This window comes from Anopheles maculipalpis, chromosome 2RL, assembly GCF_943734695.1.
Source record: "Anopheles maculipalpis chromosome 2RL, idAnoMacuDA_375_x, whole genome shotgun sequence".
Taxonomy (NCBI): domain Eukaryota; kingdom Metazoa; phylum Arthropoda; class Insecta; order Diptera; family Culicidae; genus Anopheles; species Anopheles maculipalpis.
In genome coordinates this window covers 40,038,860-40,053,976 of record NC_064871.1, presented here as the reverse complement: position 1 = coordinate 40,053,976, position 15,117 = coordinate 40,038,860, and the positions used below count along the sequence as shown (strand labels likewise).

General features: G+C 41.4%; 6 protein-coding genes across 10 annotated transcripts in view; 4 read left to right on the top strand and 2 right to left on the bottom strand.

Moving 5' to 3' along the window:
- The window catches only part of LOC126557269 (ATP-dependent Clp protease ATP-binding subunit clpX-like, mitochondrial), a 399,590-nt gene that overhangs the window by 123,081 nt on the left and 261,392 nt on the right, over positions 1-15,117 (bottom strand). The window lies entirely within an intron of this gene.
- The window catches only part of LOC126559393 (60S ribosomal protein L32), a 173,357-nt gene that overhangs the window by 22,366 nt on the left and 135,874 nt on the right, over positions 1-15,117 (top strand). The window lies entirely within an intron of this gene.
- Positions 1-15,117, top strand: part of LOC126558330 (actin-related protein 1) — a 309,926-nt gene that overhangs the window by 199,771 nt on the left and 95,038 nt on the right. The gene's annotated exons all lie outside the window — the stretch shown is intronic.
- The window catches only part of LOC126559498 (cytochrome c oxidase assembly protein COX16 homolog, mitochondrial), a 163,800-nt gene that overhangs the window by 69,166 nt on the left and 79,517 nt on the right, over positions 1-15,117 (bottom strand). The window lies entirely within an intron of this gene.
- The window catches only part of LOC126557178 (uncharacterized), a 422,959-nt gene that overhangs the window by 360,165 nt on the left and 47,677 nt on the right, over positions 1-15,117 (top strand). The window lies entirely within an intron of this gene.
- Positions 4,152-15,117, top strand: part of LOC126557096 (serine/threonine-protein kinase Pak) — a 38,154-nt gene continuing 27,188 nt past the window's right edge. For both annotated transcript variants that reach the window (XM_050212751.1, XM_050212750.1), the window contains exons 1-2: positions 4,152-4,311; positions 4,415-4,569. In XM_050212751.1, coding sequence (XP_050068708.1) covers positions 4,152-4,311; positions 4,415-4,569 — 315 coding nt within the window. The remainder of the gene's footprint in view (positions 4,312-4,414; positions 4,570-15,117) is intronic.

The window sequence follows — 15,117 nt, the reverse complement described above, 5'->3', positions numbered from 1 at the left end:
CCTTCTCCGTTCTGATTATACAAGCTTGTTTTTTTTTTCTTTTTGCAAAACAACTCAGCAGCATGTATGTCACGGTGACGTAGTTCATTTTCTCCGCTTCACTAGCTGATTGTGGAGAAGGTTCACTATTATTATCTTTAAACTAAGGGCACTTTCCACCTGAAGCTTTGGAACGAAAGTGCGAACAAAAATGGCAAGACTTATCAACCTAGATAAGAGCGTGTGGAGTGAGTAAGTGCGGAATCAGAAAGACATCGAGACATTTCATTCTCTTATCATGAATTCACGATGATAACAAAAAGTATACTGTGTGACTCAACAGAAAGGTTTCAAATTTCCTTTTGGAATTGTCATAGAGCAGGGCGTTATGGATGCTTTTTGTTGAATACAGTCGATGTTTTGTTATTTTTCTATGATTTCGTACATAATTTGTGTCGGATTTAGCTTGTTTAAAACCACAAAAATGGATAATTACTCCCATAGAGCTCATTCTTTGCGTGTCTTTCAAAATCAGTTTGTTCGCCACGTGTCTCATCCGGATAAATAGTATCAAATCAGCCCAGAATAAATTTTCCACTGCTAGAATTGTTCATGCTGTGTACGAAATGAGCTCCGAATCTGCAGAGAGACAACAACAGCAAGAAACAGACAGAAGCAGTATCTTTTCGTGATGTACGCGGCCATGTAGGTCACCCAGGCTGGCACCATCCGTTGCGGACTTTTCAATTTTCGTACACCAATCGAAACTATCATAACAGGAGTCCGTCCTTCTTGTCTTTCGTAGGCCATTGACTTCTTTTCGCCCAAATCACCCAAGACAGGCTCTGTAAGACATCGTTGATTAGGGTCGTCGTAGTTTAAAAAAAAACAACCGGATGCTCATGGAGTGCGAATGAGGTTCTGTGGGTGCCGTTTTTTGGTTTGACAGTTTCTTTCGCCCTTATACTTATGTACACTAGCATCAAGAAGCTTGAACATCTTCAAATGGTTTGGTTTCAAAGCTCTCAGAGAACAATATCCTGACAGCGAAGAAGAAAGAAAAAATCCTAAAACAGTCGATGCTTTTTATTTCGAGAAAAGACACTGAACTTGGAAGAACGCTGCACACTGTTAGTCAAATCGATTTTTGTCTGGATTTACGAAACTTTCAGAATTTCTCCTTCATTGTCGCTGGTGTGCAAGTTTGGTGAATGAATGACCATTTCTCACCCTTAATCTCCGGTAATCTGGGGGAAGGTAAATTAAACAGCGCTCATTAGTCAGTCACCTCGTTGTCCTTGAATCCTTTTGGGTAATAAAATTTACAAATTGTCGAAGATGCAGGTCGATTCTGTGAAGTAGTTGTGAACAGTTTGTGTTGTTTCGTGTGTAGGGTTGTAATTAATTCTAATAAGTTTGACAGATTAACGAATGTGTTTTTTATTTATTTTATAATAAAAGTATTACTTAGAATTGAATACTTAAATTAAACGAAGAACTGTTTAAAAACTTTTGCTAAAAATTTAATTCTTGAAAGAACTTTGTTTCGAATACCAAAATTCCTGTTCTTTTTCCCTTCAAAAACTTCATTCCAGTATCAACCACCAGTCTATAACATCACTTATCATCCTCTGCGGCTCTTTTGCACATCCTCACCACATTTGTCATTCGATCGTTGTTTATATCGTCTTACGAAGTTTGCAAGGATTGGCAATAAAAAGAGAAATCTAACAGAGAAAAAAAAACATAACCCCAGCTGCAACCGGCAGGCAGCTCGATGACAAATATCTTGCTGGTTTGTATTTCCTGACCTGCAACATGAACTGAAAGCGATTCGCGTTTCGCTTGTTAGATAATATCGATGAAAGGGAAGATCGATCGCATGTAATGAGTTATGTTATCTTTGCTTACCGATGTCTATGCGGAACGCGCTCCTTCCATTCAATACACGAGCATATTGTTGGATGAAAAATGGAACTGTCACAAGTTTGGTGAAGGTAAACTTTTAACGAAGCGTGTGTTAAAGTGGGGTTTTAAAGCTGCCTAATAGGGTGGATGCAATTGTTATGTTGTGGTGTTACGAGGAAAGTATTAGACGATTGCACATATTTACTTACAATTCTTTTGCGATCATCAACAAATAAGGTTTCTCATAATTTCTTGCTTTCTTCTTCGATAAAAGTTATCCATTTCGATAAATTACCCCCCATACTAAGATTGATTGTTGAAACAGCTACACAAAACCGTTCGGCATTCACTCTGTACGACAGCCATTTCAAATTATATCGCCCTGTCCGAGCCGTGTGTCAAACGCGCCAAAAGACGTTCGTAGACCGGAAACTAAAACCTTACGCACGTACAGAACAGCACCTTTCCCCCCGGTCGCGATTTTTCTAAAAAAAAGAATAACTTAAACGTGAGATAGCTTGAATCAATCGCATTCCCTTTTTCCTCGCTCCATTGTCAAACCCTACCCGACCTAGTAGCCGGACATCAGTGTCCCAACTTTGGTCTTGTGGAGAGCCTTTTTCGTGACACCGCGCTATTCTTTCTGCCGGCAAGCATTGCGACTTCGGTCACAACTAGACGATCTTTTCCGTTTGCTGGTGGTGCTGCGGCCGGATGCCAGTGCGGAGGAAGGACACAACGTAAAGGGGTGTCATAGCGGTTCCTCGCTCGTTCCTGAAATGGTTCGCTAATAATATTACCTCCATTTTTGATGGAGACACGCTAAGTGTGGTTGCCCATTTGGCTGTGCCTTGTTCTGGAAATATTAAGAAAGCGAAGGAAGAAGCGCAGAAACCACATAAAAAAGTACATCCACCGGAAGGAATGTTGGGTGCTTTGTGAGCAAAAAGAAGAGAGCATTGGCATATCCATCCGTTGGCGGCGAACTTCTGGGACGGATTTACGAAAAATCTATACGCGGATCAAGCTAAATTCTTTCCGCTTCTATCTTCAGCGTGTTGTTGGCGTCTCTTCGAGTAACATTCCGTTGAACATGCGTAAATTGGATTATACTTTATTTGTTTATTTACCTCTTAAGACGCGTCCCAGCCATATAGCTTGTTTATACTTTATGCTGTGATTAATTCAATACTTTTATGGTCCAGTGTTAAAGTTGTTAAGCGCCTATGATCGATGATCGAAGGTTTACTAATTAAATAAAATATATTCAATGTATTTACTCTTTGCATTCAACTAATTCTTATTTTTCGTATTTTTATTTCATTTCAGGAAACACATTTTGTTAAAGTGTGATCAATCATGGACGACATCAGTTAAAAAGACAGTAGAGAATGGCACGATCGAATTATTTATATAGAAACTAGAACAGCAAAATTTATCATAATATTAGTGGTTGGAACGTTCTGAATTATTTAGGTTATTTTCCTGTTCGTTTCTTTCCTTTATAGGTGGCTTAAATCTTGGAAGCTAAATTAGCGTAAATCGCCCACCTACCCTCGGTCTCGATCTTCGCACAAACGCGAGTGTGTTTGAGTGCAATGTGCACGTGTTTGTTAGCGAAGGATACACATAGCTCCTTGCATCCTTAATGGCGCAACGTCAGTAAAAAGTGTGTGTGTTTGTGCGTGGACGTGTGTTGTGTCTGTTCCCTGGAGCGGCATTTTCTTTTGCGTTATTTTATTTACTATTTATTTATCTCCTACTCCTGTCCGATTCTACGTTGAAGATTACGTGCCATCATCTTTGTAAAAAAAGCCCACAAAAGTGTAACGGGTGTATCGATCGGTGAATGTTTTTTTTAATGTGTCTACGATTTGCACCAATTGTTCTTGTGTGAATGTGCATCAGGCAGAATCAGTGCTTCGGTCGGTGGGTTGCGTTTTAAGTGTTTACTTCCGTTCTGCATTAAGATTTGAAAATAAGTTCTCCCGATTAAATGTGTGCGTCGCGAGTTAATGTGCAGTGTGTGTCTGTGTAAAATTATAAAAAAAGTATTAAAAAGTATATAGAAGCAAAGAGCTGCTGTAGGGGGAAAAATCAATTTCATCTGAGCAAAGCAAAATCAAAGTGGAAAATCGAATGCGACACCTTCAATTTGAATAAAAAGAGTTGAAAAAACACCATAAGTTTTCTGTACAGTTTCTTCTCTCACACCGAGGTGGAAATACTTTAAAAGCCATCAAACGATTGCTAATCGAAGCATAATGTCCAGCGAAGAGGATAAACCACCGGCACCGCCCGTCCGGTTGACGAGCAATCGGGGTGGTGGCGGAGGAGGTGTCGGTGGTGGTGTAGGAGGCGGCTCGGGAGTGGTGGATCGGATCGATGGTGTTGCTCCGGTCGATATGAAACCGTTGCCAAAAGGTAAAGAAAATAAACTTAAACAAACAACTTAAACTTCAAATAGGAACGGATCCAATGAGCTAGTCACTGATTGTTGCCTTATATCTCTCCACCCTGTCTATAGAACCGGAAGATGCCGATCGCAAGAAGAAAACGCTCAAAAACAAAATTAAAGTTTCCAAGGCGTCCCACAACGATTCCAAGCCGAATATATCCTATCCGACCAACTTTGAGCATACCGTTCATGTAGGGTTCGATGCGGTGACCGGAGAATTTACGGTAAGTGTGATATGAACAACCTCCGAATCGCAGCACCACTTCTTGGGGGAAAGCGTTCGCAGGGTAAGGTTAAAATTTGACCTTCCCCATGGAGAAAAAAAAACGGGAGCTGAGCAATGGAAATGAAAGGCAAAGTTTAATGCCAACGATTAGCATAGCTTCTTCGCAAAATTACGCCGAAAACAGTCAGGTAAACAACGCAAAATGCTCACTTGTGAGTGAGTGCGGCTAGTGCGTGGAATCTAATTTGAATTTCTCCATTTGTGAAAGATTGAGTGCAATTTACATGTTGTGTATAGTGTGACGTTAAGAAGAATGGGTCTAAAATTAACATTTGAAACATTCCGCATTGTTTAGATGTATATCTGCAAGCTAAACAAAATTTCCAGACGGACAGACAGACAACCAGCACGCGTCTGCCAATCAACTCGTTCTCAAACACTCGCACGAACCGCCGGAATATCATCAAAACGTGCGCACCTCTCAGCAACGACTTGTCCCTTTTTGCAGGGAAGGGGAGAGGGGGCGTTTATTTATATTTATTTTTTCTCCTTCTGGCCGAAACTTCACTTTCACTTTCTTTCGCAATGGGCAAATTTTTGGTGGAAATATTTTCCACACTCCCCAAAATTGCGTCCGGTGCTACCAAACGGGGTGGCCTCCAAATCGAACCCTTGAAGCACGATTAGTTAACGCTCAAGGGTTGGATCAGTGAGCGCTGCAGTGGAAGAGGAAAGCAGTCAAGTTGCGATATATTTGTGGTTTTTTTTTTCTTCAAGCTATTATATTCTGTTTCGCTGTTTTATTCCAGTCGCAGTTTTGTTTTATTGACGCTTTCTTTATGACGAAGGACTGATAGGCATACGGACATGTGTGTGTGTGTTTCTTTTTGCCAAAGTATTCGCTTATTTTGGCGCATTTATCTCGTTTGCCGAACGTGCGTCACGTCACGCCGTAGCGATTTATGATCGTTTTGTGTTGGGTTGGGTGGTCGGATAGTAAATATCTTTCCCCCCCTTTTTTTCGTAATGTCAGTTCGATCTTTCACTCTACTGCAGGCCGGGCCGAGCCAATAAATTGAAAATGATCATACTCTTTTGTGGCCAGTTTTGGTAGTACTGTGGATCATTTTTGCAAGGAAACATCGCGGCGTACAAATTTTCTTTTTGCATGTAATCTTGCTTTATGATCCAAAATAGACTTTTATTCGCTCGTGTTGACGGATATCTGTTTCTTTTCTTGACTTAACGACCTCTGCTTGCCGTCCATCTGAATGGCTTTTACGAAACTTTTTTTCAAAGCACGATATTACATAGTTGAATATAGAGTTCTCGCTACAGAAGGAATGGTCTCGATGGGATTTTTGCTCCGGTCCCTGTCCTTTGTGTGTGTTGGTTTATTTGAACTTTAATAAACCCGGTTTCAACTATTCAACTATCAACTAATGACAAAATTGCCTTAATAACCACTACTAAGGTTCTTTTCCATACAAATTTGCCTTAGTAGTGCCTTAGTTGGTGGATGGAGATCGATTTTGTCAATAGGGGGAGTATCATTTTAATTCCCTATATCACTTGTTTCAATCCTAATACTGGCCAGAGTTCTTATGCCATTTTACTGTGCATCAAAATTTGAAGTATCCTTAAGACATCTGTGATATTGATCGTGGTCGAAAATAGTTGGAAAATGTTCCTTTTGCTGTGCATAATGGTTACGGGGCGAGAAGGTGTGGTGTAGGCGAAATCAGCGCCGGTCATCAAACGGCAGGACTGGGGTTCAAATCCAACCCGGGCCGTCCCCTCGTAGTTGAGTCTAGTTAAGCCATTCGATGGCCGGAAGCCAAGAAGAATGTATGCTCTGCGGCACATAGATTGTTTGATTTCGCACTATATCTGGACAAATTCCATTGCAAACAATTTTTCATTTCACAAATTTCCCTTTGCCAGAGTTTCTTTAGAACTTTACACTTTTGCTGTTTTAATTGTACTTCACTGACCGTCCCTCTGTCGTGTCGACAGAGTTGAATTTTGTTTCTTTTTTGCATTTCGCATGCTCCACAAATAGCTAAGAAAGCAAGAATTTGTCGGCGAACGTTCAAATGGTTTTGCAACTCTTAAAAAGCACGACAAAATAAACGCTCCTCCTATGGGCTGATCGGTACAACGAACGAGCCCCAATGTACAAGGATTTCTTGTGGAATTGGCAATGTTGCATTTGGATCAATCCAAATGCACCCGAACGTGACACTGCTGAAGCTGTCGGATAATGAACTGCGATTCGATTGATGGCGGATAATAAAGTTACCATCAGCATTCAATTACCATGCATTCCGATGATGGTTCGCTGATGCTGATTGACCGGTCCTTACCGAGAATTGAAGTTTCGGGTTTTTCTATCGAATCGTTAGAGCATAGCCTCAACGTGCGCATGGAATGCTCATGCTAACACCAACAAAGACGCTATTGAATGAATTTCAAGGATTCCCATTGCGACGTATTTATTTTGTAATCCAGTTTTTTGGGTGCATTTTATTGTGCACAACCCGTTTCAAGTCTTCTCATCTCACGGACGTATCTAATCTTGGTCACTGGGGGGGGGGGACCCTTATTTGCAGCGAAAACCAAATGTGCAGTTGCAATACAGTTTGGTAACTAATTATGGCAGCAGCTGCCAACAGATGTTGGTTTCCTCCGATCAGCTATGAAGCGGGTGACCGGCTGGAAAAACTAGAGCAAGATTTGCATTCACCACCATCACACACAAGCACAGTCATTTTGTGATCGCTCCCTTTAAACCCTTGTTCCACCTCCACTGGTGCAAACAAGAACGGTAAATGCCTTCTTCCATGGTTGGCAGCTGTGAATGCTTTAATGGTGGATTGTTGTATCCTGTTTCGTTTGATTTGGTTTGTTTTTTTAAACTGGATTGTTGGTGGAATTTACCTTTCGCAAAAGTATAATGCGATTGTATGCGATTTCCCACCTACATTTGGCTGTTGCTGCCAACTTTTCCCGGAGCATTTACGGTCGGAATGTTTGTTTAGGTTGAACGGCTGTGGCATGATTTTGTTATGCGGGTATCATTTACTGATCGATGACTGATTTTGCACTCGTTTTGGTTGTCTTGTTGCACCCTCATAGCGCTTTTTGGGTTCTTTTTTTTTTATTCGTTTAAAATATTTTCTAGCATAAGCAGACATTATATCGAATTTAATTCAAATAATGTTAAAAAAATTGCGAAATTTCACACAGCATGTTCCAAGTTAGCAAGCTTTAGTGCACTTTTTAAAGCAAAACTCCATCTCGATCACTACATCCTGTACCAGAAAGCGATACTGTCATTCTCTTCCGAAAATCGCACCCTAATGTGCAATTCAATACGTCCAACCTTCGGCAAGTGAGCCGTTGAGTTGCTCATAACAATTTCATAGCCTAGCAGACATCAATTCATACGACAACCCAATAGTGTATCTGGTTCTGAATGCTTTTCAATTTCTGTTTGAAAACCCCCCTCAAACTTCGTCCCCAAGGGGATGTTGAGGAAAGTGTTCCCGTTGCCGAAATCCTTCCATATATCGCTCTCAATGTTTCTAGTGCAACATGTGAGTCGGTAAACTATTACCATTGGTGCACCACCACCATCGTTGACGGTACCGAACGCTTCTCGGCGGTGGCAAGAGTTTTGCACGTCGTGATTGCATCGAAAGCGGTGCACCCTTGGGAGTCCGTAACTTCGGTTCGATGGGTTGCAACCGCTGTCGTTGCAATCAAAGTGGTCATTTAACCAGTCAGTCCCGCCGGTTGAAAACGATGATGCTGTTTTAGGCGCTAATTAAGTTGTTTGCAAAGCAGATACTTTGCCTGACACCTAGGAATGCGATCGAAATAGGTAGGTACGCAGTGAATTTGATTGTAAAAGTCTATTCCGCGAGGAGTTGTGTAACTTTGTAGAACATTGAAAGAGCGCTTGAAATTCGTTTTAAAGTGTCATTCATATAGAATTCGGTCACATTTCGCAGGCTGTAAAACGAAGATTTTGGAACGTAGAAATATAATTTCTACATCGAAAGAAAGGTTTTTTATTGTTCTTTTATCACAAAATCACAAGAAAAATGTATTTGTTTATGTACGGATGAATTTAAGCAACATTCTTTTGATACCTTTCATAAGCTGCCCCACAACTGGTTTATCCACTTCAGTAGCTGTTTTTTCTCCAACAGTATGCGGGTTGGGCAGTTTTGAAATCTGGCCAGAGCTTAATTGGTCCTTTCCAGACACTGATCTTCAGAAACTGTCGAGTTCATAGATTGATTTGTTATAAAAAGCCGTGTTTTGTGGCTAGAATCCTGCCTCAAATCTATGTTTATGTACGTGTCGTGATCCATAAGAACGCAACCCGCGTACTTCATTAGAACTTGGTCATACAATTTTTGGAGCACGGCGGTTTGGCGATGTAATTATGCTTCAGATTTATGTTTGGTTGCCTTGAGGCACGAAAAGAGCGATAGTCTGCACTCAATCCGATTCTTCTGACGGTGTAATATCCCCGTCCGAAAGTTCGAGGTTTGCATATAACGCTCTCAACACCTTTCAGCTCAGCTGATGGTCCATTGTTCCTGAAAGACGATTTTGTTCAACCATTCTAGCCACGCTTTGACGTTACCGAAACCGTTTCAAAACATATTCAAAAGTAGAAAACCCGTTTTTAAATAATTTTCCTATTTTTCTCCCGGATCAAGTAGAATTTTCTAAGTGGGTATGCACAATTAATTGTCTACGTTGCAGGTCCATCGTTAATATTAACTGAACATAAGTGGGAAGAGTCCTCCAATACCTACTCATAGGTGTCAAAAAATTCCACCACTGGGGGCTCTACTGAACATAAGATAGTGTGACCAAATTCTAAATGAACAGTACTTTAAGAGTGTTTAAAGCGTTGTGATGGCTTCTCAGTTGCTTTATTTCAAAGTCACTAACGCACTTTTCAAAGCTTAGCGTTTATTAACCAGATATTTATGTATATATTCTATTTTCAAGCATTTTAATAAAATGTTAACTTAATACAAACATGAAACACGCCACACTAACTAACGCTTAGATTCGTTTCTGAAAGCGTTTCTCGCTTTCGTCGCCATTCAAATGCAGTGTTATGTCTAATTAATTGAAATTCAAATCATAATCCTTACGAAACTGTTGTCCCTCCCTCGACCCATTGGATCCTTTTCCAAGGTCTCTCTTTAGTATGTCCTTCTGGTAAGGAAGCGTTAGATCGTGCCAGGAAATGAATGCGCAACTCATATTCTCTCTTCACACCGCTATTTACAATCCATTCAAAAAGCAATCGTGCTACAGAGGCGACAAAAAGGATTATCCAACTGCAGAGGCTCTTAATGACAAAAAAGTGCCCAAATATGAGCGAGGCGTAAAGCGAACGGCGAATTGAACTTCCTGCATATTATTAGCCTTTCCATACAACACGTTGCCCAGGTCAGGTCGCTCTTTTGCCCGACGGGCACGGAAATTTTTCAATCCGTTTTTACATGCCTTGTGGGCGTAAAACAGCAAATTAGATTTCTAGCAACGGGTAGGAGAACTTTTATCACACCTTCAAGGGCTAGCTTGTATCGCTCAACCGAAAGAGAGTTTCCTTTCAACAGCAAACTCATGCTAAATTGGACCACTTTTAAGGTAAAATTGTTGTTCGTATAAAAAAGTGTATTCTACACCACATGCCTCTCACAAGTTTGGTGTCACAGACGGTGAATAACGTGTGCAATTCCAATGTGTGACACTTTGGTTAATTTGCTTCATCCATCTCCATCAAATACCCACGGACTTCTAGTCGGCAGTACGTCCTTGGGGTTGATGCGGCAGAAAAAAGGCAGACACACTGTTGTGTGCGCGCTCATTCGGTTGGACGGTATGTTTAATCTAAAAATAAACTTCACACTTTCTCAGAACCTTTGACGGGGGATTTCGTCGTCAAAGGATGCAATAAGACGAGCGCAGACTGTCGGGCACTTTCCCTTGTGGCCACTGGAACAAGAAGTGTAGCGGCCAAACAAATCCGCCGCTGTCAGTCAACCATGTGTGGCCACGCTCGTAGCCACCTACGCACGATCATTCATTAGCTGTTTGGGTTGGTGTTGCGGTTGCATACTTGTCTGTGTCTGTCTGTGAGCATGATGATGATGACGATCAGGCAGGTCATCATGTTCAAGACATTCATAACATAGATTGATCTTTCATACATCCACTCATGTTGTAACGTCAGATGGCGTACTTTTATTGTTCTAAAAATGTGCTAATTTTTTAGTTGAATTTTCTTTTTTTTTCTTGTTGGCTTAACGATGGCTCAAGGTAGATCATACCGCCCGTAGTTGGATAGTCAGTTCTCACTACGATGAAATTGTCTGGGGACCTGATTTGAAGTCCGATCCATGTAATACACTTGGAATACTTCACCTTCGAACCATGTCAAAAAAAAATCAAGCTGACAGAAGCATCCTGGACTGATCCTTCAAACCACGCTTCGACTGAAGAGTGAATCACCGCTAATATGCGAATTCTGTGGCCTAGAGGTCACAGTACAGCACCTCCTAACTGAATACCGTGAATATTCCCGAGAGAGGGAGAGGTACGGACTAAGTAAGCACCTAGAGATTGTGCTCTCCAACAATATCGAGGAGACGGAAAAAATTTTTTTTTTCGGGGGACGTCTTTTTTGTAGGTAAAAGGAGGGAAGGGAAGTTGAGGTTGTGGTTTGGAACAATGGCTTCCATAACCTGTATCAGTATGCTCCAAGCACTAGACACCCTAGAGCACACCTTGTGCAAACTTGTGCTCCAGAGTCTCTGGCCGGGAGCAGACTGAGCAGGCTAAAGGAGCCCTATTCATCCTGTCGAACAGCAGTTCGTGTGGCACCTTGTTGTGCACCAGCAGATACAGTATCGAGCGTTGGTCGGATGAAACTCTGTAGCTGGTGACGTTTTTCCAAATCCATCGCCAATCCGTGGAAGGTGACTCCATAGCCACTTCGGAGTCTGGAAGTCTGACGACCATCATTTGCCGCAAACTTTTAGTTGAGACATTAGGTACCGGATGGTATGCAAGCTGTTGAATTACCGCCCGAAGGCACGGATACGTTGAGGCAATGAAATCTATATTCGGGGGATGCCCAGCACATTCTATGTGCTGAGTCCCGATTTTCAGGCAACCCTGCTCTGCAACGTACCGATTCACCAGTAACGCTGTTGTGGTAATGGCGGGAATGTGAAGATTAAGCCCAACTCGATTGCGTGGAAGGGCTATTAATAATCTACAAACCGTTGTTTTTAAGATTTTTTGTCTAAGGCTGTTGTCTTTCGTAATATAAAAAATCTATCTTACTTTGTAATTTTAATTTTCTTCTTGGCTCAACAACCTTCTTGGTCACGCTGGCCATCGAATGGCTTACGAGACATGTTTCTACCACGTAGTTGGATAATAAGTCCTCACTACGGGGGACTAGGCTACTATCTGCAATATCAAGACATCAGTCACGATTAAAGCCCGCCTTACCCGATGCATGATGACTAATTTCATCCGACTAAAAGAATAAAGTAAAAGTGTTAAACACAATGTCCCTCAACGATAAAATTCATAGCCTCACTATCCCTCGCTCTCTCTCTCACTAAACTTTAGTATGCCGCATGTGACCCTTGTGGTAGCTGTAAGAAGTCGCACGCTATCATAAGCACCGTTTTTAGAAAAACATCAAAACCAAACACGATTACTGCTGCTGGTTTAACAGGTTTTAAGCCTGTTTCGAAAGCATCAAATATGCTACAACAAAATAGCTTCCTTTTTTTGCCTTTTTTTGCTGGGTGAAATATTTTAGGATTCACACAAAGGAATGTTCAGCGGAAGAAGGAGTGAACAAAATGAGCTTTCTGTCCTTTAAATGAACATTTACCCACATCGCGGGTTCAACAACAACCACAATGGTGGTTTGGTGGTCAAGGTAAAAGTGACCTGTTCGTATCTTAGCACTGCAAAACCGGCACCCACGATGGATGACCCGCTTAATCGGCCCTTAATCTGACCCATCAAAGAAAGTAAATAATTCATCCCTCGGCCATGCCACCCCTATAACCGGATGCCGTCGTGGCAGCCCAATGCTGTCCCGATTTATCGCGATGCTGCGGTTGAGAATTATGGTGCTTAGTGTGAATGGGGGTTTTTTTTTTCTTTTCTCTTCTTTAATGAATGCATTTTCGATAAAGCTTTTATTTTTATTTTCTTGTGCCTGTTTTGTGCTAAGCGTTTGTGACCTTTTCTGCCGTTTAGAAGACGCGATCGCGTCGATCGATACGCTTCGTGATAGTTTGAGACTGAGAAAAGGAGTGTGTTTAATGAGAGGTTTTTTTTTACTTTGTATACTAAAGTATATTTAGTCTCATGCTTACGAAGGGCGTTTTTCAGTAAAGTTTAAATCATATTTATTCGAAACACCTTTCAAAGTTTGGTAAAATTCGTGAGCCGTAATAACTATTCTAGCTATAATTTTTCAACATTTCTCTTAGTTATGCTTAAGTATATTCCATATGCATGTATAAGCCATAATTCATCCACCAAAAAAGGGAAAGTTCTCCACTCATCTCATCTCAACTTCACTGCGAGCGGGTGCGGTTGTTCTCATGACAAGAGAGTTTAATTTAGTGTGCTCCATTCCCCCAAAGTGCAGGCGGAAGCACCCCATACCAGTGAAAAGCGATAAAGATGATCTTCTGCATCGTCGTTCAGGAACAGGGCGCGGCATGATTGAGTAGCATGATTATCCCACTCTGTGGCATTCGTGATCGTTCCTTTTGTCGTTGGCCTTTTGGCTCTAAATGCGTCCATAAACTGCTTCCGTTCTTAGATGCATCATTCTCAAAGCAAGAGCACTAAAAACAAACCTAACACTACTCTAAAACAACATTAAAAAGAAAGATCTTTTAAGAATGTGTCGCTCCAGAAGAAGGAACCTAGCCCTAACCTATTAGAAGATGCATGAGAAATTTGCTGAGATACAGAAGAAAGGAAAAGCTGATCTTAGTTTAAAATTTTACAACCGCCGGAGATGGCAATCATGTCCATGTTTCCTATAAAATCATGTAAATGAAGTAAAACAAAAAACGAAATAAGCTTCGTTTTGACGATTCGCACCGTCACGCAAAGTGCTCTGCGGCCAAACACTGCGCAAACGTCGTAATAAAATTAGAACGTTGGTGTTAAATCATCGCAGCTCGTCCGTTGATCGCGGTTTGGTGTACCCATTTTCCAGACGTCTTTCCTTCCTTTTTTTTTTGCTACGGCAAACTACAGCTACATGGAGAGAGTAGATAGAAGGGAACCGCTCAGTTTCTTCACATTTCACCCAAACTTGTTTTCCGGCAGCGCGAGAAAACACTCTTGTTAGAAGGAAAACTTTTTATGGATGTGTGTGTAATGGTTTATTAAAAATGTTTGATGCTCGCAGCGAGTAAACTGTCTGCGGTGGTTGAGGAAATGTGCCATCTCGTGTGTGCGTGTACGTAGAATTAGGTATCATTCGTCTCCCCGGAAGGGATGAGCCAGTGGAATGGTTGTAATTGTCAAAAGGAAGAAGCGTTTCAGGCGACGCCAAAGTGCGTGAGAAAAACTTTTTTTTTTTGAGATTAGTCTAGCGCAATGAACTTTCCTTGCACACACACACACGCACACGAGAGTGCGAGGCCGACGAAGGTCGAATTAAGAAAGGATTTTTATGATTCTATTAAGCGCACATACTCGCCAGACATGTCGGAAACGTGACGATGCACCAACGGAACATTTGCTGTGGCGTCCGGATATATTTAGGTGGAGCACCCTTTAACGCTCGTCCTGTGCACGAAAATTTACGACCAATTTTACGAAACCCCTTTTGCACAAGAACGCACGCACTCTGTCCTCATAAATTATGGTCTCGAGAAGAATGTTTATCCAGGCGACGGAATAGAATGGTGGAGGAGACGCGCAGGCCAAACAGTTTTAATTGGAAAATTTTTGCTTGTTAATGTTTGCATCTATTAAATGTAAATTTTTAAAATAATATTAATGGTGTTCTGAATCATCAAACGCAGTTCAAAATTGCATATTTTCTTAAATTATACTTTACCTGGAGGTCCTCAAACAGCAGGACCGGGGTACAAATCCCATCCGGACCGTCTCCGTCGTATCGGCAAGTTTAGTAAGCCATTTCGATGGCCAGCGTAACTTTAGAGAGGTCGTTAAGCCAAGATGAAGCTTTATAAAGAGAGGGGTGGTTACCAACTTTGTTTTTGAATCCAAATAAATGCTCAAATCAAAGACTAATTTATTATTTTAATATGTCAGGTGTATTACATGTTTTTTATCCACAGCAGAAAGCAATGTGCTTTTTCGCTACCGCTTGTAACCTTGACGCGGATGGTACTGACAGTCCGAACAAAAACGTTAACATGAAAAGCGAACGAATTTTGGTCGATAAAAGAAAGCGCTTTGGCACTGCTCGGGATGCGTGTATGTG